The following is a 21,978-nucleotide window of genomic DNA, read 5'->3' on the forward strand; positions in this document are numbered from 1 at the left end:
TACGCTTTCTTGTTGCCTTTCGTTTTATGATGTTGTGATTAAAATTACTGTCTTGATTAGATTGTTTTCCGCGTCTAATTGTTCATCTGTACTGAATTTAGACATGTCAAAGTGCCCTTCAGCGGGTGGACCATCGGGAAGTCCTCATGGCCACGGTGCATATCCTACTTCAAGCCATGTGACCTTGTTTTCGAGTTCCTTGCCCACACTTGCTCATGAAAAGCGTATGGCCGAGCTTTTCCTCTTTTTTAATCATCCGTATAGTATTTGGTTGTTGTTTTTTTAACTCAGTTCTGATATATTTTTGTTCTATTGATAAACACGTGCAGTTAATTATACCGATTCCGACAGTTGGCTCTCCCTCGATGATAGCTCACCCAATCTGAACAAGCTAGCTTTAGGAAACTCGGAGAAGGATTCACTGGAAGATGTTGAACCTAACTCGTTGGAAATTCTGTTGCCCGAGGATGAAAATGAGCTCCTTCATGGTCTCATCGATGAGCTTAACTTCAATGGTTTGCCTGATGAACTGGAGGATCTGGAAGAGTGTGACGTTTTTTGCGCTGGAGGGGGGTTGGAATTGGATGTCGAACCTCGGCCCAATCATGTTGCTGATGTATCAGAGGTGCAGATATCTGACCGAGGTGTAATGGATTCCCTTATTCCTCTTAAGTTTCCCAATACATCTGGAAGAGTTTCGATAGAACATCCTTACGGTGAACATCCTTCAAGGACATTATTCGTGAGAAATATCAACAGCAATGTCGAGGAATCTGAGTTAAGGGCCCTCTTTGAGGTACTGTTACATTGGTTTGTTGCCCTTTTTCCCTTGTCAAGTGATTATTAGCATTATCAATTATCGTACACCATTCGCATCTTTGTATTGGTGGTACCTGCGCTTTTCTCCGGCTGACATGGGTTATATTTGTTGCCAGCCATTTGGAGAGATCAGAAGTTTATACACTGCATGCAAAAGCAGGGGCTTTCTGATGATATCCTACTACGATATTCGAGCTGCTCATACTGCAATGCGTGCGTTGCAGGGCACACTTTTGAGGAAAAGGACATTGGACATCCACTTTTCGATTCCCAAGGTATAAACTGTGAGAAGTGTCTTCGTCTGGGATTTAAAAGATCTGAGAAGTTGTCTTGTTCCGGGATTTAAAAGATCCTCCATTGTTAGTATCTTTGAAACATTGGTTGAATGCCGTATGACAGGAAAATCCATCAGAGAAGGATATGAATCAAGGAACTCTTGTAGTTTTCAATGTGGATTCATCAGTTTCGAATGATGAGCTCCGTCAGATTTTCAGTGCCTATGGAGAGGTTAAAGAGGTAATTAAGAATGCTGTTTTCAGGAAGTGAATTTTTTTGCTCCATTGGATCAACGTTATCTTTATGTTGTATATGATGACCGGCTAGAATTTCTTTCCAAACTATTTGATTTGAAGGATGAAATCATGATTTATTTAAATTGATGTGTGAATGCAGATTAGAGAAACCCCGCATAGGCAGTTCCATAGGTTCATCGAGTACTATGATGTTAGACATGCAGAGGCAGCTCTGAAAGCACTGAATAGAAGCGAGATTGGTGGGAAACGTATAAAACTCGAACTTAGCCGCCCTGGTGGATCACGTCGACCGTAAGTTTTGATATCATTCTCTGCCCTGGTGAAGTATCATGCATTATTTCGTATAAATTACCTTTTCTTTTTCAAAGTTCTTCTACTTGTTCATTAGCTTTTCAATAAACTGATTTTCATGCAAATACAGGGGTTTGGTTATAAATTATAAGACTAGGACCAAAATGGAAATTGAGCTTTCTCTATATGCTTCCGGGCTCTTATCTTTGCTTTGCTTTGCATGTTCCAAGTCCACAAATCTTAGTCTTTGTTTATGGCTTTACTGTCTACTTGGCTTCTGTTTGTCTGGTAATAGACAGACAGCCATTTTATGTTTTATTCAGGGAAACAAAACCCATTTTGTATTTGATCCATTCGATTTCCATGTCAATCAATGATTTATCAAACATAGCAAGTGATTCAAAAGTTTTTTGTCTGCAGCTCGGTTCCGATAGCTGGTCAAGATGCGGAAAGAAATGAATCTCACGGCTTCCTTAACCAACGGATTTCCAGTTCTCCTCCAGGTAATAATTATTTATGGCTTTTTCAGGGCTACTACTTGTCGGGAAACTCATTTCATCTGATTACAGGTGATTGGGCAACCATTGGCAGCCCGGGCACGAGCAAACCTTCACATCCTTTTCTGCAGTTGCATGGTCTGGAGATCGTCAGGCCAGGAAACACCGGTAACCTGCATGGGCTCGCCTCGACTCTCCCATCTTATTCAACTGGCTTTCCAAGATTTTCAGCCATTGGCAATAATGAGCAAGGAATACCCGATTCACATTCCTCTGTTTTCGGGACATCATATGATCACTGCTATCTATGGGGAAGTCCCCCACAATCTCTCAATCATTCTGGTTACTTCGGGTCGACATCATCTGCTGAACATCCTTTCAATAGTGGGCATGGTTTTCCATACTCTGGTAGAAAAGGTTCCCTGCTCGGTAAATACCGGCATCATGTGGGATCTGCTCCCTCGAGCATTCACCTCGGTGCTCAAATAAGCTACAATTGGGAATCACCAGGGACGTCCTCCCAGACTTCTCTTGGTTTCGGGGCCTCAGGTGTCAATAGACACTTTCTCACGAACTTGAATTCTCAAGCACAAGAAAGATCTAGTTTTGGTCATCTGGGAGGCCAACCCGAGCAGGAATTCCCGGGTTTTGGCATGTCGTCAATGCCTGAAGCTCGTTACGGTGGGAATCCAGGGTTAGGACCAATCCGGAGTGAGCGTAGGCTTGAGCATGAAAGGGTCCAACACGTTGAGAATTGTGCTCGAAATCAAATCATCGATGATAGATTGTATCATATTGACTTGGACAGAATCGCTACTGGAGATGATACCCGGACTACGTTAATGATTAAAAACATCCCAAACAAGTAAGTTGATGACACCAATCATAAGATCTTGCTGTTTTTTTTTTCCGGTTATGGGTCACACATTCAGGCAATGTTTAATCCTGTCAAATATTTAAAGATATACTTTCAAGATGCTGGCGGCTGAAATTGATGAAAAGCACAAGGGGAACTATGACTTCCTGTACTTGCCTACTGATTTTAAGGTAATATATGAGTAGTAATCAGTGATACCGCATTGTGAGATCAAAAAGCTCGATAAAGATTTAGCTTTTTCTTGTTTACAGAATAAATGCAATATGGGTTACGCGTTGATCAACATGGTCTCTCCATTGCACATCGTTCCTTTCCACCAGGTTAATATACTTTGCTCTTCGCCATTTGTTGTTTTCTTCGGTTCTTGAACAAGTCTATCAATCAATCTATCTATCTATCAGTTGTGTAAATGCACTATTTTCAGTTTGTTGAGCCGTAAAAAAAAACACGACAACAGATTGAGGTTGTTGTACGCAGAGCTTCAACGAGAAAAGGTGGGAGAAGTTTGATAGTGGGAAAGTTGCTTCGTTGGCATACGCAAAGATCCAAGGCAAGGCTGCTCTTGTTTCGTACACGCAAAATTCAACTCCGGATAACGAAGAAAAACAAGGGCAAGAGCCTCATAATCAGGTACAGTATACATCTTTCTTATTACCCCAATCCACCCTAATTTTACGAAACTTAATAGTTAAAGGGCATCCCGCTGCACAAAGCATCCCATTGAGCGGGGTCTAGGGAAGGATCCCACCACAAGATTGTATTGTAGGCTAAAACCTTACCTTGTAGAATATTCTTCAAGAGGCTGCTTTCAGTACTCGAATCCGTGACCTCTAGGTCCCAATGGCAACACCTTATTAACCGGTGCGCCGAGGCTCCCCTTCACCAAACTTAATAGTTAAACCGAAAAAATTTGTAAAACATTTCAAATGCATGATGAGCATGTGCTCTATTGAAATTTCTTTTTCTGCAGGGGAATCTTCCGTCAACCAGTTCGAACCGTTGCTGCTTTTAATCCAGACCGGTCATAAAGACACCGGATCTTTTGGAGAAGCAGAAGGGTAAAAACTAATGAATTTAGTTCTCCCAAGTCGGAAAAGGTAAATTAAGTGTACAAATTTCAAAGGAGGATAGAAGAATCTGATGGCTGCTGCTTAAGCTTTTTGTCTTCAGAGGGCAGTATCCGTTTTTTTTTGGAGGGATACATCACCATTACCGTCCATGGAAGCTACAAAACTGTTTCTGATATTTCACAAACACTTTAGTCTTGGAATCTCTCCTTATCAGTTTCAGTAAATATCAACTCTTGGTCTTGCCTGTACATATGTGATAAGTCGAGCTCCATATCTATTTGTCCATTTTCCATGGAAGTCGTGTGCGTATTTCTCTCTTGATGCAGACATTGATTGATCCTTCCATGCAGCAGCTGCAGCTGCAGCTGAGCATGTCTCCACAAAAGGGCTTTGACATCATCATCATCATCATCATCAAGAACACGACAGGATCCAACCACTTAGAACCCACTTGCAGTTGTCTCCGTAGAACATGCTCTCACACTCGTGGCAATGTGCCCTCTGCTGACAGAGAGCTGATCCTCAGCAAAGTATTTCCTTTCCATATAGAGAGACTTTACAGGAATGGTGAATTTGAAATTAATGGAAAAATGTGAATATGTGATTTAAACCGGCTTTGGTACGAGACATAACTCGGTCCAACAAGGTAAAGCCCGGCCCAACTACAAAAGTAATATGGGCTTGGCCCAAACTAGATCGGACCAAGTTCTATTTTAATTTTTTTTTATATTATCAAATTTGCCCTTTTCTTTTCTCCGTAGACTAATATTATAAACGGTGGGGTTGTGAGTTATGTTCCCTTCAAAAGTTAAAGCCCCTTTTTGTTCCGTCGGGATAGACTTCGAAGTTTTGTCGGCGTCATGGAGACGAGCTGCAGAGACGCTGTCGTGTCCGAACTGCAGAAGAAGAAAGTCCATCTCTTTTACTGCTTGGAATGTGAAGAACTCGCTCGCAGTATCGCCTCTCAATCCGATCTTATCACCCTCCAATCCATCAACTGGAGGTTTTCCCTCTCCTTTTTTTTTTTTTTTTTTTTTTTTTCCCTTTAATGGGTTTGTTTGTTAGCAACTTATCGATGGGTTTTTTTCACTTCAAGTTCATTCTTTTTCCTCGACTGTCCACGGGTTCTCAGATTTTTGCATGTGAAAGGAAATCAAACTAAAAAGTTTTGATTTGATGAGTGGTAGCAAAGCGGGATAGTTTGCATGTTGCCCATTTGAGCATCGTCGAATTAAGTGCTTGATCGATCAGAGGCTGGTGTGATCAGTACCGCTTGAGGGGTTTCTCTTTCTCTTTAGGAATGCTGTGAACTGTTGTTGTCTTCTTCATGTGAAACCCATCTTTAGTTCGGCTGCCTCAGGCCTGGAAACTGTTAATTAGTGTATCTATGATCCATAGCTTGGGTTAGGGATATGGAAGTTGATTAGGGTTTTGTTTTTGGTTCTGGCTTTTGATTTTCAGGAGCTTTGCTGATGGATTCCCAAACCTATATATAAACAATGCCCATGATATCAGAGGTCAGCACGTTGCCTTCCTCGCATCGTTCAGTTCTCCAGCTGTTATCTTCGAGCAGCTCTCAGTCATATACTTGCTCCCCCGCCTGTTTGTCGCGTCCTTCACGTTGGTATTGCCTTTCTTTCCGACTGGCTCCTTTGAGCGACTTATCGATGGGTTTTTTTCACTTCAAGTTCATTCTTTTTCCTCGACTGTCCACGGGTTCTCAGATTTTTGCATGTGAAAGGAAATCAAACTAAAAAGTTTTGATTTGATGAGTGGTAGCAAAGCGGGATAGTTTGCATGTTGCCCATTTGAGCATCGTCGAATTAAGTGCTTGATCGATCAGAGGCTGGTGTGATCAGTACCGCTTGAGGGGTTTCTCTTTCTCTTTAGGAATGCTGTGAACTGTTGTTGTCTTCTTCATGTGAAACCCATCTTTAGTTCGGCTGCCTCAGGCCTGGAAACTGTTAATTAGTGTATCTATGATCCATAGCTTGGGTTAGGGATATGGAAGTTGATTAGGGTTTTGTTTTTGGTTCTGGCTTTTGATTTTCAGGAGCTTTGCTGATGGATTCCCAAACCTATATATAAACAATGCCCATGATATCAGAGGTCAGCACGTTGCCTTCCTCGCATCGTTCAGTTCTCCAGCTGTTATCTTCGAGCAGCTCTCAGTCATATACTTGCTCCCCCGCCTGTTTGTCGCGTCCTTCACGTTGGTATTGCCTTTCTTTCCGACTGGCTCCTTTGAGCGAATGGAAGAGGAAGGAGATGTTGCAACTGCTTTTACCATGGCCAGGATTCTCTCTAACATTCCCATCTCACGTGGTGGCCCGACTAGTTTAGTCATCTATGACATTCATGCTCTTCAGGTTTGTCTATTTCCTATATCACAGATTCATATCCAGTTTCAGTCTAGACCGCAGGGAAACCCGAGTATCCAAATAGTTTCCTATAATCTTGAATGATATTCCTTTTGATCATCCTGCTTGTTAAGTTCAAGTCTTTTATGGGTTTGTTTATATGTTCTCTGTGTGGCAGGAAAGGTTTTACTTTGGTGATCAGGTTCTTCCCCTGTTCGAGACTGGAATTCCGTTGTTGAAGAAACGCCTTCAACAGCTCCCTAAAGATGATAAGGTCAGTTCACATATCCGGTCACAGGTGACGACGCATATAATTCTTGCTCCTTTCTTCCATTTGTGGAAGACACTGGCGTTAACGCTAGTGTGGACATTGCTCATCCCGTTTTCCCTTTCTGTTTTTTTGTTGTTCTTATATCAGCGCTCTTGACAAGTTGCTTTTGTTTTTGTTTCCAGATAATGGTGGCATTTCCAGATGACGGGGCTTGGAAGCGCTTCCACAAGCTGTTGGATGAGTATCCCACGGTTTATAGTGATCTTGCTGCCTTTTCAACCTTCAGCTTTATCCAACTTTAGACCCTCACATGTATAATAATATCCTGTGGAACTCAATTTTGCAACATAGGTGGTTTGCACAAAGGTCCGGGAAGGCGATAAAAGAATAGTTAGGCTGAAGGAGGGAGACCCATCTGGTTGCCACGTTGTTATCGTTGATGATTTAGTGCAGTCTGGTGGCACCCTAATCGAATGCCAGGTAACGAGACAAATCTCTGAATTCTTATTCGGACAATGCGTTAGTACTCAGGCACTGTTATCTACAAACTCTTTTAAGCCCTTCAAGGCTGGATTTGGATACCGATGTAAAGGGAGGATAACGAGTCAAGAGTAATGACTTAGTTCTAAGTTAGGATCAATTTCCAGAGAATTCTTGACTTATCAAGTCTGCAGATGAATGAAGCTTTTTCCTTTGACGTTTATACGATTTGGTCGGGTGCCTGATTGGCGCCACTATCGTGGAAATGGCTGTTTTAACTTTGTTACTCTCTGTCATTTCAGAAAGTATTGGCAGCTCATGGGGCCTTGAAGGTGAGCGCTTATGTAACTCATGGTGTTTTCCCCAAGAGCTCGTGGGAAAGATTTGCCCACAAGAACAACGGTAATTCCCTCCCCTCTCAAATACTGTAGTTTCTACCTTTACCATTCTCTTGTGAATCAAAACCGACACGATAACTTGCGCGATTTTCACCAGGGTCGGAAAGCGAGAATGCTTTCACCTACTTCTGGATCACGGATTCATGTCCACACACGGTCAAGACCATAGGAAACAGGACTCCGTTTGAAGTCCTGAGTCTCTCGGGATCCATTGCTGATGCTCTGCAGATTTGATTTGAACTTAAGATAAGTCCAGATCTCTTCTGGGTTGTGTTGTGTTGTACTTTGGACATGCTCTAGGTAATGAGTTTATGAATAATCTTGTCGTCCCGACAAGATCAAGGAACCTCGTGTTCTGTTCTTGTTAATGGATCTTATTTTGCATTGAATAGAAATAGATTTCGTTTATTCCCTTTGCATGAAGCTACGCGACAAATCTGTTCTTTTTCACTATACCAATTAAGATAGATATAAAAAGGATAAGGCTTTTTCATCAATGTCGCACCAAAATATCGGAAAAATGGCGTCGACGAGCTTATGCTCCTCATCACCGATTTCTGTACCCAGATTCGTCTCTGACAACTCTTCTGTCCGAATGCTTGATACTGACTGCACCACGATGAGAGATCTCAAGCAAGTCCACGCGAATCTCATCAAGACCGGCTCGATAGCCGATACCGTCGCCGCTAGCAGAGTCCTGGCCTTCTGCGCGTCTCCTCACGTCGGAGACATGAACTACGCCTACTTGGTCTTCACCAGGATCTCTGACAAAAACCCATTTGTCTGGAACACTATCATCCGAGGTTTCTCACGGAGCTCGTCTCCCGAGAGAGCTATCTCCAAGTTCTTGGACATGTTGAGCTGTTCGACTGTGCAGCCGCAGAAGCTGACCTATCCTTCGGTTTTCAAGGCGTGTGCTAGTCTTGGGCATGCCCGGGATGGGAAGCAGTTGCACGGAAGGGTTATCAAAGAAGGCCTTGACACCGACCCGTTTATACGGAACACGATGCTGCATATGTACGCAAGTTGCGGGTATCTGGAGGAAGCGTGGAGGTTTTTTTTGGGAATGACGGAATTCGATGTTGTTGCTTGGAACTCCATGATCATGGGTCTTGCCAAACATGGGCGGATTGGCCAGTCCAAGAAACTGTTCGACGAAATGCCACAGAGAAACGGGGTTTCTTGGAATTCCATGATCAGCGGATACGTCAGGAATGGTAGATTTATGGCTGCGTTGGAGCTGTTCCGAGAGATGCAGGTGAAAGGTATTAAGCCCGACGAGTTTACAATGGTGAGTTTGTTGAACGCTTGCGCGTGTTTAGGGGCAAGCAAGCAAGGGAAGTGGATTCATGATTATCTGGTGAGGAATGGAATTGAACTGAACAGCATAGTAATTACTGCCCTTGTAGACATGTATTGCAAGAGTGGCTGTATCGAGGAAGGTTTTCAGGTGTTCAGGAATGCTCCTAACAAGCAATTATCATGCTGGAACTCGATGATTCTTGGCCTAGCTAATAACGGGTTCGAGGAAAAAGCTCTGGACTTGTTCATGGAGTTGGAGCATTCCGGGTTTCAGCCAGATTCTGTCAGCTTTGTCTGTGTTTTAACAGCCTGTGCTCACTCAGGGATGGTGCATAAAGCTGACGAGTTCCTCAGATTGATGAGGGAAAAATATAGGATTGAACCATCCATAAAGCACTATAGTTGTATGGTTGATTTGCTGGGTCGAGCAGGGCTCCTCGAAGAAGCAGAAGCGTTGATAGAAACCATGCCGGTGAGGTCAGACACTATTATATGGAGCTCTTTGCTCTCTGCTTGCAGGAAAAAAGGAAATGTTCAGATGGCTGAACGTGCTGCAAAATGCTTGAAGGAGCTCGATCCTGACGAAACTTGTGGTTATGTGCTTATGTCTAATGCGTATGCTTCTTTGGGCCTGTTTGGAGAGGCGATTGACCAGAGGCTTTTGATGAAGAAAAGACGAACGGAAAAGGAACCGGGGAGCAGCCTAATTGAAGTCGATTTTGAAGTTCACGAGTTTGTATGTTGCGGGAGAATGCATCTTAAATCACCAGAGATTTACGAAATACTGAACGTGTTGAATTGGGATGTGTCTGCATTAAAAACAGAAGTTAGTGTCTAGCTCAGCTTCCTGAACAGCTTTCTGCCATTAGTCTTGCTCGACATTGCGACTGCAAATGGTTTACAAGCAGCTTGTGCCAATGAAATGAGCAGGAAGAAGATCTTCAGACTTTAGCAGCCTGTGCATTTTGAGGGCATTCTCTTCTTTGCTGCTGCTGATCGTCTTTCCGGTATGGTAAGAAGATTTAAAAGTTTGCATTAGAATTTATGACAGGTCTGGTCCTCGGTCTTAACGTTTACGTTATTGCCAAATCATGCTTTACAAGGATCAATGTTAATGCTCAAAGTTGCTTTAATCTGTTCCGGGATAGGTTGCTTGTGCTTATGTTTCTTTTAATGAGGTCGGATAATAAACTCTGTTAGTATCACCTTAAACAACTTCCATAATGTTAAAGGTGCACACGTGTGATCTTTCCCATCTTTTCGGTTTTGTAGGTACAGGTACAGGTACAGTGAAGATGAGATGCGGTTCTACTAGACTCGAGGTTCTACCTACAGAAACATTGAACTCGATCCGAAGTAGTAAAAAAACAAGCTAAAGGGGACAAGCTGTGTGTGATAAAACAGGGTATTAGAGGGAGAACTAAGGTTTTGACATAGCTCGAGGAGGCGCCCAAGCGTAAACATCAGAAGGTCCATTTCCATTTGTGAGCAGATTCTGAGGCAGTCCATACATGTCATCCGAGGGGCGGGATCTGCTGTTCTGATAATAATGCTGATTCTGCATTGCAGCAGCAGCAGCAGCAGCTTCATCATCATTGTCCAGTGGAAGACGATCGAAAACAGCGTTCATAAAGGATGCAGCCATGAGGACAACAGGTCCAGAAGCGATAAGCCCACCGACCACTCCTCCCCCCACGACCTGTCCTTGAGGCCCGGCTAAGTAAATGGTCAGACCGGTGATGGGTGCTGGTGGAGGCAGGATGGATCCAAGCAAAGAAAGAATCTCAAAACGGCCGTGCAACGTCACAATGGCCCCCGAGGAAGCCGGCTGTCTAAGCGTGACATCCGTGACACAGCCATTGGCGCTGAGAATGCAGAGACCTCTCTGCTTCCTTCTTGCAAAGTCGGCTAATGTCTCACAGACATCACAGCCCGAACCGATCTCCATAGCGTGAGCTCTGAGAGCGTTTGGACTGTCGTGGGTCACGATGATAGGAGGCTTTGGCTTGTTCTTGGAGCCAGCAGGCCTTCCTCTCGGCCGCTTACCCATCTCTCCCTCGACGGCTGAAACCGGTTGGACCATCTTCGAGTTATTGGTCACTCTCTCGGGTTCCTGGCTTCTGACAGGAGCTGGCTTAGACCCAACAGAGGTCGGATTCAGGGCTGTTCCTCCAGCCATCCTGTGATATGATTCGAGAAGAAAAAAAGGATCTCGGAGAGTTTAAGTAATGAGATAAGAGGGAAATATAATATGGAGGGAGACCCAAAAGAATGACGGTGAAGAGTAGGAGAAGGTTAAGTGAGACCAAACTTGTGATTAACAGTTGAAGCCATTCTGCAATATAATTGGCTGCCTACTTCCCAACTGGATGATATACTTCTGATTCATGATAATTGTCTTCTTACCAAACTCCCCTAACCATATCTTATTGGATCATCATATGTAAGAGTGTGATTGGTATGTGTCTGTATGAGGTTTATGGTGGCTATGTATGTGCATATGTATATGTATATGCACAGTCATCACAACAATTTTTTTCTTCTTTTTTTTAATCTTTTTGTTAATATTATTTTCATGTTTTTTGGACTATTTTCTCCACAGATTAAAAGATAATAATGGCATTTATTTAATGTGTGAAAAAATATGGTTAGTAAATGATTATAACAAATAATGATGATGAATGTAGTTGTAAAGAATGTACTTTTGCTGTAAACAATGTGTAGTTTTATGGGTGAAAATTCCAAAGTTTAATTGGATATCTAAAAATGTTAAAATATATTCCTTTAATATATATTAGAAATGCTAAAACTAGGTTTATTTTCAATCAGAATATACATATACATATACATATACGTATACGTATACGTATACGTATACGTGTGTACTGGGATTACACGTGCGTTGCATCTGAAGGGCGGCAAACTCTGGCTTCGGGGTAAAATCCATCTCCCTTGTGCACAATTTTTCCTGATCTCGAGTCCTTTCCTTGCGTTTCCTTCGAAATGTTTGCTCATTATGCTCTCAGATCTTTACCCTCCGCGGAATTTGTTGCTGCTTGATCGCTTGAGCTCTGCTTCGTCTCCTCAATTCATGGGGTTTTCGTGATTCTCAGGTAAAAAAATCGAGATTTTTTTGGTTGTTTCTCAGTAACTGTTCATCGTCTTGCAAGCTTCTTCGCCCCAAAAGAATGTTTGCCGTTCTTCAAGTTGGCTTAATCCCAGAATTTTAGGAACATGGTGCCGAGGTTCTTTCGCTTTTGCGTTGCAGAAAGAGCGAGTTGAGGGCTGAGATGATAATTTAGCCATTGAATTGCTTGGGATTTGAGAAATGAGCACCAATCATGATCATCGGAAGAACAACGGGCATCGAGATGCTTTGCCGGGAAGTGATCTTTGGACTGATGGCCTTATCTGTGCTTTCGAGTACGTTCGAGGACACCGGAGGGTGTTTCAGTGGAAACCCGGAACGAGGATTCAGAACGCAGAACATGTCGGAAACGGACATCAACGAGGTCTAGGTTTCCCTGACAGGTTGTTCCAAAAGTATGTTTGTAACTAAACTGTCTATATACTGAATCTGCAGATGTTATATAGAGTTTCTGCTAACGTTGAAGGGTACATTTTGGCTATGATAGCAACCGAGAGGAAGGTCGGACAGGCGAATATGGGGTCGAAAGGAGTTATTGGAAACAGGTAGGATGGGAAAGGCTATCTGAACTTGTTCAGACAGTGCAAGTTGGCAGTGGTTGGGAAATGCATAATGTTGAACCCTCGGATGAGGAGGATGAAACTACTGTTGCTGAATTGGCGGCTCCTTATTGGGAACGCCCTGTGGGCCCAACCTGGTGGTGCCATGTTGATGCCCGTCATCGAGCTATAGCTTCGTGGTTGAGTAGCGCGCAATGGTTGCATCCGGCTATAAGCCTTGCTCTTCGGGACGAAAGCAAGCTCATAAGTGACCGGATGAAGCATCTTCTGTATGAGGTTCATGTTTGCCTTCCTCTTTCATGTCTGAAGATGATTGATCATGGCTATATGAACGAATGTCTAATTGTTATGCATTGATCTACAGGTTCCTGTCAGAGTTGCAGGCGGGCTGCTGTTTGAGCTGTTGGGACAATCAGCTGGTGATCCTTTCATCGAAGAAGATGATATCCCAGTTGTCTTAAGATCATGGCAGACACAGAATTTTCTAGTGACTGCATTGCATGTTAAAGGCTCTGCACCGAACATAAACGTGCTAGGTATTGTAGAGGTTCAGGTCTGTTCCTCCTTGAATGTATAAATGTTTCTTAGTTACTAATCCTTGAAAAGTTTAGCCATATTGAAGCTCTTTCCAAAGGGTACTTTTTTGGCTAGAGGTGACCGTCTGTTCTCTCAGGAAATGCTTATCGCGGGTGGAGCTCGGAGTCCACGAACAGTTCACGAGCTAATAGCACATCTAGCTTGTCGCCTTGCTCGCTGGGACGATAGGTTTATTGTCAACTTGATGTAGATTTCCATAACATATAAGCAATGGACTTGAGAAGTCTATGTCCAGTCTTGGAAGAGAAGTACTGTTCTAGAAGAGAACCATGATATATGGTCATACTCTCTAGGTCTGAAAGATGTAATCAGATGATAAGAGCTACTCGTAAATCTCTCTAGATTCATGTGGGAGATAAGATAGATACTTGCAAGATAAGTGAACCATGGGGTTATTCTTTATACTCTTAACAAAAAAAAAATTCTTTTCATTGCTCCTGAACTTGATACCTGAAACCTACTGCAGGTTATTCCGCAAATACATATTCGGTGCAGCTGATGAAGTTGAGCTGAAGTTTATGAACAGGTGGTACCTTACCTTCTGCTGAAATTTGAAATATCTTTCCTTCATCAGCCCTTGCCCCGGTATCTTATGGAGAAGCAAATTTTGCTTCTGCTTGCAATCAGGAGAATGCACGAGGATCTGCATCTCTTCACTATAATCTTGAACCAAGAAATCAGAAGGCTCTCAACGCAGGTAGACGGTAGATCTATCTTGTCTTATTCTGTAGTAGACAAGAATGGTGAATCTTGTTTTCCATTGTACTAGCTTTTCATTTCTTTGGCAAGTATCGATGATAACTCTAAATCACTTTAAGAAACCAGTCTTGATGTATCTTTAAGCTTGAAATCCGTACAGATTTAAGTGTCCGTTAGTGGATTAAACTCACAAATACCACATTTCGTTTGTACGTCTGGTGGAATGTAACTATTTCCCTTCCGTATAATCAGGTTATACGAGTGAAATGGTCGCTCCACGCAAGGGAAGAGATTGTGTTCGAGCTTCTTCAACAACTGAAAGGCAATACAACGAAAGACCTACTAGAAGGAATAAGGAAGAGCACCCGGGACATGATTGATGAACAGGAAGCAGTCCGAGGCCGCTTATTCACTATCCAAGATGTCATGCAGAGCACTGTCCGAGCATGGCTACAGGTATAGTTCAGATGATAACAACTGTTTTCGATATTCCACAGACCAGATCTTGATCTGAACTTCCGCTTGAAAAGGACCGGAGCCTCACCGTCACGCATAACCTTGGAATCTTTGGAGGTGTCGGACTCATTCTCACGATAGTAACCGGACTCTTTGGGATCAATGTGGATGGAATACCAGGAGCTGAAGAGTCTCCATATGCGTTTGCTCTGTTTTCGGGCATTCTTTTTTTGTCAGGGCTTGTCTTGATAGTGACCGCCCTTCTCTACCTCGGCCTGAAGGAACCGAAGACAGAAGTGAACGCTGAGATCAGGAGACTGGAACTGGACGAACTGGTTAGGATGTTTCAGCAAGAAGCAGAATCTCACGCCAAAGTCCGTAAAAACATTCCACAGAATATCGAACACACAGCTGCAAGAGGGATTCTCCAGGACGGAGGAGACGGATACGTTCTCATCGGTTGAAGGAAAGGGATGGATCAATGTATGGAAACCTCGAGTCCAAGATGCAGATGAGTTTTAGTCTGTCCCAGGCTTGGGTCAGTAGTGGTCGCTTCCGATTCGATTTGAATACCTTGGAGGTTGGTTGGTTGGTATATTTCTCTTTTTTTATATAATTAATGGCCTAAAAATCATAAACTTTTTTAAAAGTTGTCACATAAATAAAAGAACTTTGAAACTTCTACCAAATATATATACTATCTTTGCAAATATTACCATAAAGTCACATTGCTACAACATGTTTGCAAAATCTATGTAGGCTTATAAAAATATTTACAAAGTCTATGTATTTTTGTAGAAGTTTCAATATTAATGTAATCTTTTTTTTTTTAACCTTGTATCAAACGATGAAACTCCTTATTCAATTTCCATTGTAAATTTGGGCCCTTTCTTCTTATAATGACAGGTTTCCGAAGGTTTATACAAAGATAACAACCCAAGAATATTCATTTATTGGACCGTAAGTTTAGTTTCTTGGTCTAGCTTTTTTTTTCCAGTTCTATTCTATGTCTATGTCTTGGTTTGTAGAAGTTGGATTATCTAATGAACCAAAATAGAGGGATTCATACAAAGACACGGGTTGCTACAATCATTGTTGCCCGGGCTTGGTGCAGCTATTCGGGCCATATCGACCTATGGCGGTTCCCAATACAACATTCCATTTCTTATTACCAAGGTAAACACCACTACTTAGATCCAAACAATGTTTTGTATGGCTAAAAAAACCGTCCTTTCGATTTTAGAATCCAAAAAGAAAAAAAAAAGGAACTGGTGGTTAGGGTACGGGAAAACCATGCTCGGATACGGGCCCAGTTCTATAGTCCCATATCTAGACAACAATGCAACGGATATTGCCTGGGGAGGTGAAATAGTGAACTTGAACGCAAAAAATAGCGTGATTTTTTTTATTACAAGTCTTGGATAAGAATCTACAACGCACTAGAACGCCCTTTCATGGGAGAAAATTGAGTTATTTGGGCCCTGGAGGAAATGGAATCCTAGAATGACACCTTTAAGGTTTAGGGTTTAGGGTTTAGGGCCTACTACAGAGATGCGGACTGGGGAGTGGACACTTTCCCGACGAAGAGTATCAAAAGACGAGTTTTTTCGGGGCTTAGGCACAGTCGATACGTCGAATGTTTTGACAGATCCGAAAAAACTTATACTTATAGTCGTCGTCGTTACTCGACCAAACTGTTATAACGTGAAGATGATGTCAGATAATGACTAGAGAACTTACCTTTACTATGGAGGTCCTGGTCAAAACCCTAGGTGTCCTTGAGACAAAATTGTGTTAGAAGCATTAAGGTTGTATATGTCATATTTATAGATAATAAAGAGGTTAAAATTCCCTTAAGACGTGATTGTTTTTTTTTAATGGATTGAAGAACATACTTGGGAAGTTCTCATTATATATATATATATATATATAATGAAGAAGAGATTGCCATTTTTCCATACAGTTGGGAATCTTTTTCTGCTGCAGTGTTCACAAAGAGGATCAACGGCTTAAAGACAAAAATGATGGATTGCATCATTGTTGGCCTGCATGCCTCTGTACACACAAACACGTATAAAATAAATTGATCATATACATATACAGAGGAACAGGACATTAAATACGCTAACTCATAGTAGAAACTAGAAAAAGAAAATGGTGAGAATCTTGAGCTCAAGGCATGTCAGGGAATGGAAAAAAGGAAAGAAAATAAGTGAAGTACAAGTTTTAGAAACCGCCTTTTACGCATCACAAGAGCCGCCTCTCAGGCGGCCGTTGCTTCGGCCATCATTGCTCCATGGAACGGATCTTTTCGTCATTTGAAATCTCAAGGGGATGACACATTTTCCGCCACCTGATTCTTTTATCCTTCACACGCTGGAACGAAAGTGTGTATAAGCCGCCAAAGAGCAAGAACAACCAGGACATGACTGTGCCAAAAACCTCACTGCAGTGCTCAGATCTGTCTTCTATTCAGAAGCCTTCTCGTGGCTCTCTGAATGGCCAGGCCTTTTGCTCGTCTCGGTTGTTTCCTCTGTGGCTTCGATGATTTCCATGCTCGCTGTTCTGCTCCTCCTGCTCGTCCGGTCCTGCAAAGGAATATAAATACTAACATAACATTTTTTGAAGATTTTGATACCACTCTCATAACAGTTGTTATACATTTAGACCGGACAAGGATACATATATTCACCTCACGAAATGGACGTTCATCGGTTTCAAGCATCCGTACAACCTGGCTCATTTTCGGCCTTTTCTCTGCTTCGAGATCCACACATCTTAGTGCCGCTAGAAGAATACGTTTTAGAGCACGAGTACTGGGTTTGGTTTCAATTCTCGGATCAGTGACTTCTTCAGTTCTTCTTGCTCCGACCATCATCTTCAGCCATTCAACAAGATTCACCTGGCAGCGGGTAAATATTTAGCACCGGATCATGGTTACACAAAGCATGTACATATTAATTCATCATAATATTCTAAGATATATTAATTTTACCTCGTTAGCTGGACGTCCATGGTCAACTGGTTCCTTCCCAGTCACAGCTTCCAGAAGCAGGACACCAAAGCTATAAATGTCACTCTTCTCATTTAACATACCCGTATTAGCATATTCTGGTGCTACATAGCTGAAACACATTCAGAGGAACCTAAATAAGAATATCATACATAAGACCCGTAATATTATCATCGTGCAAAAGGGTACACATTTTTACACTTACCCAAACGTTCCCATGACTCTTGTCGTGACATGGCTCTCGCCAGAGCTCAGGAGCTTGGCCAACCCAAAGTCGGAGATTTTCGCATTGAAGTTATCATCAATCAAGATATTGCTTGCTTTTATGTCTCGATGGACTACTTTTGGTTCTATTGCTTCATGCAAATAAGCAAGGCTGCACATTACATCAATATCAACATCGCCTTAATCCCAAATTTAGCCGATCTAACTATCTATTCGAAATTATAGCTAAATTTCGTGCAAGAGCTGTATTTGCAACTAAATCTGGATGATAGATTCTATCCAAGCGAGCAACAGGTCAATAGTCAACATTTCAAACAACTTACGCTTGTGCAGTACCAAGAATGATCTTCATCCGGGCCTCCCAAGTGACAGTACCATGTTGGCGCATGGACCCATGTAGCCATTGTTCTAAGTTACCATTATTGACATACTCATAAACAAGCATCCTGCAAAAAGCCAATATATAGATTAAGCCCGTGGGACTAGTTTCTCTCGACACCCACTAGTTACAGCAGAAAACTCTCCTCCTGCCATAAGAGTGAAACTACAAGGACGAGTGAAGAAACTGTATTGGTAGCATGGTCAGCATATCACCTGTGAACTCCCTCTATGCAGTATCCTAAAAGCCTAACAAGATTTTTGTGCCGTACATGACCAATGGCCTCAACTTCAACCTGGAACTCCCTCTCAGCCTGTCCCCTAGAGAGATCCGATATGGGATAGAACTGTTAGGTGAGTTAAAGAAACAAGGCATAGGCTAATGTAACATTTGAGTTTACATAAGAAAACTTACATATTGTTCAGAAGCTTCTTCACAGCAACCTCAGTACCGTTGACAAGTCTACCCCTATAAACTACTCCATAACCACCCTCACCAAGCACATTCTCTGCAGCAAAACGGTTCGTGGCTAGCTCAAGATCCCTTAGGGTAAACCAATGTCCCCAACCAAGATGCGATATTTCTGGCAAACCAACCAAGGGTGATGCTGATACAAGACCTCCATATGATAACGATGATTGCTTCCAAAAAGTTCCAAAGCTTCCTTCTTCACCAGATTGAGAACTGCAAGCCCTCTCGTGATTATGAACGGAACTACATTGACTCAAATTATCATTATCACTAGACTTGGTTCTGCTCAAGTAGGACATCATTTTCTCCGAGTTTCCCTCACTGGACTTATCCTTTACTATGAGATGTAATCTTTCAGGATGAGAGTTCTGAATCTGAAACCCAACACTGTCAATCCTGATATCTTTCAAGACATGTGGTATCTGGTTGTCGGGAAACCTGTCAGCCGATCTTTTGGGTTTTCGTCGACAACGGAACATGATACATAGAGACAAGATGCAGAGAATCAAAACCAAGAATGCGCCAACCACCAAGCAAATCAATACCCACAACTTCAGACCCTTTAGACCCAAACATGATATCGTCTTGGTCATTTCAGCATTCAAAGAGATCTCGGGTGACATCTTTGATCTTGCATCTGACGGCAAAACCGTGCCACCTCACAACTTGGATCAAGCTCCTAGCACGATTCGCGCCTGAGTAGCAAGAAAATGTACCCAAGCCAACGCAGAAGCAGTAGATTAAAGAACAACCATACAATGATTCAAAAACACAAATCTTTCAAGCGAAGGAAGTGTTTTTAACAAATATTCGTTTCTAACTCAACCTGAAAAACGCGGGTTCTTAAGCAAATGGAAGAATCTAATGCTTTCAAGCAAAGTCGTAGGCACAGACGTTCGTACAACCAATTTGGCCAGAAATGCTGACACTAAGATACACATACAGAGGGGAAAAAACACAATTTCGGAGAGATTCAACAATTAGTTGCGGCATATCAACGAATGAGTAATAGGCATTAAGCTGGCTAGCGGTAGTTAAACATACCGGCGTGAAAAAAATTAGGAAAAATGAAAATCCCATCTCTGAAGACATGGAAAAGCATCACTTCCTATCCAAGCAAGAGACAACCCCAGAGAATCACAACAAAAAACTAAAAAAAAAAGGTGTCACCTTTTCATGACGAGAAAATGATTTACCTTAGCATGTGGCGAACCAAGCTTTGCCCTTTTGATCTATCTTGCTCTTGGAGCAGAAGCGAAGGAAAAAACAGGAAAAGGGCTCTCTTTTTTTGTTTCTGAAGCAAACCGAAGAAAAAAAAGAGGAGAAAGGCAGAACGCAATTGGCATGGAGATGCCAATGTATAGAATTGCAGATGAAGTCTCTTGCGAGTTTTACTTTGAGCCCACCACCAAAGCTTGAAACATCCAAGAGAGAGAGACAGAGAGAGACAGAGAGAGACAGAGAGAGAGAGAGAGATTTTATGGTAATGGTATTCGAACAAAGAAACAGAAGAACATCCGGTGAATCTAATCGACTAAAAAAGTCAAGTGGTCTGGGGTTTGACGTATTGTCTTCTGTTTAATTTATTTTCCAATCTTTAATAAAAAAATCTATCTATATATATATATATATTTAATTGTTATATCTAATTAGGTTTTTATTTAATAAATTTTAAGAAAGTTTTTTATGTAAAAATGTTTTTTTTGGGGGGTCTTGAATGATAATACAAAAATCTACATGCTTGCTATAATGTTGGTTATTACTTATTATCAATTCAAGAATATTTAAGAGCTTGCTGAAAATCATAACAGATTTTCCACTTTAATCTTGATTTCATGCAATTTAAAATAAAGGAATAATTTTCCAAATATGGAACGGGTAATCTCCGGTAGATATTATTCGTTTTATGGAGTCGGAGCTTTTATGTTGGAGAGTATCTTCCCAATATTGGAGATTATTTGGTATTTACAGTCAAATAACACGTCAAAGGTTTTATAATATTTGTAGTTTTAGGTTATTTTCTATATTTCAAAATATTTGTCATTCTACATTTTTAAGATATTTTTTACAATAATTTTTTATTTTATCCCTATTAAATTCTAATGAATTATTAATGATAACATTATTTTTATCATTAAATAAGGGTATTAAATAAGACTACCGTAACTTTTTCTATCTTTTTTAAAAAATGTGAAATAATCTAAAACAATAATTATTTTGAAACGGATCTAGTATTAAATATCAGATCCATAAAAAATTTCACGTGAAAGTCTAAATGACCATTAAAAAAAGCGATCTTTATTTTATAATCTATCGAATCAAGAATTAATACATCATCCTATTATTTATTATATAAGTCTTTACAAGTTACATTTGATAAACGTCTCCCGAATAAGCATAAATCCAAAAGAAAAAAGGATTCTAGGCTCTAGCTGCTGTAATTATGTATTCATTTTCATGCACACATACAATACCATATATATTTTTTTTGGTAAATCATACAATACCATATTTATGTGAGCATGTTATGGAAAATGACTTAAAGCGCCTTTCTTAGAGTTTATATATATATATATATATATATATATATGTGTGTGTATAACGGAGAGGTTAAAGCCTCTTTGATGGAGGCTTTTTTAATGAAAACCCTTGACGTAATTATTATGTTTAATAAGACAAAGGAGAGTTAACATTAAATTTCTAATCATAGTTTGGTTTAGTTATGATGAGGGTGAAAACTGAAAACACTGTAGTAATGTGTCAGGAAGACAGGCCTTGACTTTGACCATCACAGTGTTTTGGATTAGGAGTGGTCATTTCGGTTATTAACAGAACCAAACCGAACAGAATAAGATATAACCGTACATGAACTGAACCCGACATCAAAACCGAACGGTTATGATTTCTTTAAACCCGAAAAAATCGAAACCGAACCGAATAAAAAAATAACCGAAAAAACTCACGATTTTCTTTGAAAAAAATGAGTTTTTTACCGAAACCGAATCGAACCGAACCAAAAAATAACTGAACCGAACCGAACCGAAATTTATATAAAAACCGAATGGTTATAGTTTTTCTATAACCGAAATAACCGAATCTGAATATAACCGAACCAAAACCCGAAATGGCCACCCCTATTTTATATTTCTCTTTGCAATTTTGGCACGTGTGTCACGTGACTGACACCCAACTCAGTTTTCTTTCTCCAAAACACATGGAACTGGAACATAACCAAATCACATAAGGTAGAGAGGGCCCTTTTGATAATTCCAAGTCTCTAATCAGACAAAAGCTCACGGGACATTCAAAATGGAGAAACTCTACTTCATGGCCAAGGACATATATAATTTACTTACTTGTAAAATGAGGAAGATGCTTTGTCTTTCCGACCAGCGAGGATCATAGAGATCTGAAGGCCTCTGCTAAAGGCTTGGTTGAAGAGTAGACGCGTCTGAAACTCCGAAACAATGGGGAACCACGACAGCACTGCTATCGGTGCGAATATCACGAGCCCCATTATGTACTCGTACGC

At 41.3% G+C, this 21,978-nt stretch overlaps 7 protein-coding genes across 17 annotated transcripts in view; 4 read left to right on the forward strand and 3 right to left on the reverse strand.

The window, feature by feature from the left end:
* The first annotated feature begins 6 nt into the window (after positions 1–6).
* On the forward strand, positions 7–4,379 carry LOC104803247 (protein MEI2-like 2). 3 transcript variants are annotated; one of them, XM_010527154.1, is made up of 11 exons: positions 7–224; positions 330–796; positions 936–1,094; positions 1,219–1,335; positions 1,492–1,643; positions 2,064–2,146; positions 2,213–3,005; positions 3,103–3,187; positions 3,269–3,337; positions 3,475–3,647; positions 3,988–4,379. In XM_010527154.1, exons 1-11 carry the CDS (start codon positions 104–106, stop codon positions 4,043–4,045), a joined length of 2,277 nt encoding a protein of 758 aa, XP_010525456.1. In that variant the 5' UTR covers positions 7–103; the 3' UTR covers positions 4,046–4,379. The 3 variants fall into 3 exon arrangements, with proteins under 3 accessions (XP_010525456.1, XP_010525465.1, XP_010525472.1); XM_010527163.1 differs by having other exon boundaries at positions 3,495–3,647; XM_010527170.1 differs by lacking the exon at positions 3,988–4,379 and having other exon boundaries at positions 3,442–3,533.
* A 90-nt stretch (positions 4,380–4,469) lies between these two features.
* On the forward strand, positions 4,470–8,004 carry LOC104803267 (ribose-phosphate pyrophosphokinase 4). The gene is made up of 7 exons (XM_010527181.1): positions 4,470–5,090; positions 6,141–6,456; positions 6,626–6,721; positions 6,901–6,969; positions 7,070–7,198; positions 7,501–7,600; positions 7,694–8,004. The coding sequence occupies exons 1-7, from the start codon at positions 4,948–4,950 to the stop codon at positions 7,828–7,830; spliced, it is 990 nt and encodes a 329-aa protein (XP_010525483.1). The 5' UTR covers positions 4,470–4,947; the 3' UTR covers positions 7,831–8,004.
* Positions 8,005–8,073: 69 nt separating this feature from the next.
* Positions 8,074–10,261, forward strand: LOC104803281 (pentatricopeptide repeat-containing protein At2g42920, chloroplastic). Of its 2 annotated transcripts, none has more exons than XM_010527207.1 (2): positions 8,074–9,905; positions 10,171–10,261. In XM_010527207.1, exon 1 carries the CDS (start codon positions 8,093–8,095, stop codon positions 9,734–9,736), a length of 1,644 nt encoding a protein of 547 aa, XP_010525509.1. In that variant the 5' UTR covers positions 8,074–8,092; the 3' UTR covers positions 9,737–9,905; positions 10,171–10,261. The 2 variants fall into 2 exon arrangements, with proteins under 2 accessions (XP_010525509.1, XP_010525501.1); XM_010527199.1 differs by having other exon boundaries at positions 8,074–9,910; positions 10,171–10,259.
* LOC104803277 (AT-hook motif nuclear-localized protein 16-like) lies at positions 10,120–11,498 on the reverse strand. The gene has a single exon (XM_010527193.2). The coding sequence runs from the start codon at positions 11,075–11,077 to the stop codon at positions 10,319–10,321; it is 759 nt and encodes a 252-aa protein (XP_010525495.1). The 5' UTR covers positions 11,078–11,498; the 3' UTR covers positions 10,120–10,318.
* Positions 11,499–11,829: 331 nt separating this feature from the next.
* Positions 11,830–15,501, forward strand: LOC104803296. 5 transcript variants are annotated; one of them, XR_770170.2, is made up of 10 exons: positions 11,830–12,011; positions 12,167–12,429; positions 12,513–12,882; positions 12,971–13,159; positions 13,280–13,371; positions 13,670–13,729; positions 13,831–13,900; positions 14,155–14,358; positions 14,433–14,938; positions 15,265–15,501. XR_770170.2 is itself a non-coding variant. In XM_010527224.2 (9 exons), the coding sequence occupies exons 2-9, from the start codon at positions 12,227–12,229 to the stop codon at positions 14,820–14,822; spliced, it is 1,578 nt and encodes a 525-aa protein (XP_010525526.1). In that variant the 5' UTR covers positions 11,830–12,011; positions 12,129–12,226; the 3' UTR covers positions 14,823–15,051. The 5 variants fall into 5 exon arrangements, 4 of the variants coding, with proteins under 4 accessions (XP_010525526.1, XP_010525536.1, XP_010525520.1 ...); XM_010527224.2 differs by lacking the exon at positions 15,265–15,501 and having other exon boundaries at positions 12,129–12,429; positions 14,433–15,051; XM_010527234.1 differs by lacking the exon at positions 15,265–15,501 and having other exon boundaries at positions 12,167–12,441; positions 12,534–12,882; positions 14,433–15,051.
* An 866-nt stretch (positions 15,502–16,367) lies between these two features.
* Positions 16,368–19,089, reverse strand: LOC104803341 (probable receptor-like protein kinase At2g42960). The gene is made up of 7 exons (XM_010527273.1): positions 18,390–19,089; positions 18,191–18,295; positions 17,920–18,042; positions 17,577–17,747; positions 17,354–17,483; positions 17,051–17,260; positions 16,368–16,946 (listed from the first exon to the last, which is right to left on the reverse strand). The coding sequence occupies exons 1-7, from the start codon at positions 19,067–19,069 to the stop codon at positions 16,827–16,829; spliced, it is 1,539 nt and encodes a 512-aa protein (XP_010525575.1). The 5' UTR covers positions 19,070–19,089; the 3' UTR covers positions 16,368–16,826.
* LOC104803323 (putative callose synthase 6) overlaps positions 19,053–21,978 on the reverse strand; it is a 15,473-nt gene continuing 12,547 nt past the window's right edge. For 2 of the 4 annotated variants that reach the window (XM_010527254.2, XM_019200818.1), the window contains 2 exons: positions 21,803–21,978; positions 19,643–19,860 (listed from right to left, as the gene is read on the reverse strand). In XM_010527254.2, the coding sequence (XP_010525556.1) occupies positions 19,644–19,860; positions 21,803–21,978 (393 nt within the window). In that variant the 3' untranslated portion in view covers position 19,643. Of the gene's footprint in view, positions 19,142–19,642; positions 19,861–21,550 lie in introns of those variants that run through there. The other 2 variants (XM_010527256.1, XM_010527262.1) reach the window with 2 other exon arrangements.

This window comes from Tarenaya hassleriana, unplaced genomic scaffold, assembly GCF_000463585.1.
Source record: "Tarenaya hassleriana unplaced genomic scaffold, ASM46358v1 Cleome10, whole genome shotgun sequence".
Classification (NCBI taxonomy): domain Eukaryota; kingdom Viridiplantae; phylum Streptophyta; class Magnoliopsida; order Brassicales; family Cleomaceae; genus Tarenaya; species Tarenaya hassleriana.

Bases quoted from the DNA above. Each gene is read 5' to 3' on its own strand.
- LOC104803247 (XM_010527154.1), top strand. From the start codon at position 104: ATGTCAAAGTGCCCTTCAGCGGGTGGACCATCGGGAAGTCCTCATGGC. The intron at 3,006-3,102 runs GTAAGTTGATGA...AAATATTTAAAG, and splicing joins ATTAAAAACATCCCAAACAA to ATATACTTTCAAGATGCTGG. The intron at 3,648-3,987 runs GTACAGTATACA...CTTTTTCTGCAG, and splicing joins GGCAAGAGCCTCATAATCAG to GGGAATCTTCCGTCAACCAG.
- LOC104803267 (XM_010527181.1), top strand. From the start codon at position 4,948: ATGGAGACGAGCTGCAGAGACGCTGTCGTGTCCGAACTGCAGAAGAAG. The intron at 6,457-6,625 runs GTTTGTCTATTT...TCTGTGTGGCAG, and splicing joins ATGACATTCATGCTCTTCAG to GAAAGGTTTTACTTTGGTGA. The intron at 6,722-6,900 runs GTCAGTTCACAT...TTTTGTTTCCAG, and splicing joins AGCTCCCTAAAGATGATAAG to ATAATGGTGGCATTTCCAGA.
- LOC104803281 (XM_010527207.1), top strand. From the start codon at position 8,093: ATGTCGCACCAAAATATCGGAAAAATGGCGTCGACGAGCTTATGCTCC.
- LOC104803277 (XM_010527193.2), bottom strand. From the start codon at position 11,077: ATGGCTGGAGGAACAGCCCTGAATCCGACCTCTGTTGGGTCTAAGCCA.
- LOC104803296 (XM_010527224.2), top strand. From the start codon at position 12,227: ATGAGCACCAATCATGATCATCGGAAGAACAACGGGCATCGAGATGCT. The intron at 13,372-13,669 runs GTTTATTGTCAA...AACCTACTGCAG, and splicing joins CTTGCTCGCTGGGACGATAG to GTTATTCCGCAAATACATAT. The intron at 13,730-13,830 runs GTGGTACCTTAC...GCTTGCAATCAG, and splicing joins GAGCTGAAGTTTATGAACAG to GAGAATGCACGAGGATCTGC.
- LOC104803341 (XM_010527273.1), bottom strand. From the start codon at position 19,069: ATGTCACCCGAGATCTCTTTGAATGCTGAAATGACCAAGACGATATCA. The intron at 18,296-18,389 runs GTAAGTTTTCTT...GGATCTCTCTAG, and splicing joins AAGAAGCTTCTGAACAATAT to GGGACAGGCTGAGAGGGAGT. The intron at 17,261-17,353 runs GTAAAATTAATA...ACCCGCTGCCAG, and splicing joins ATGGACGTCCAGCTAACGAG to GTGAATCTTGTTGAATGGCT.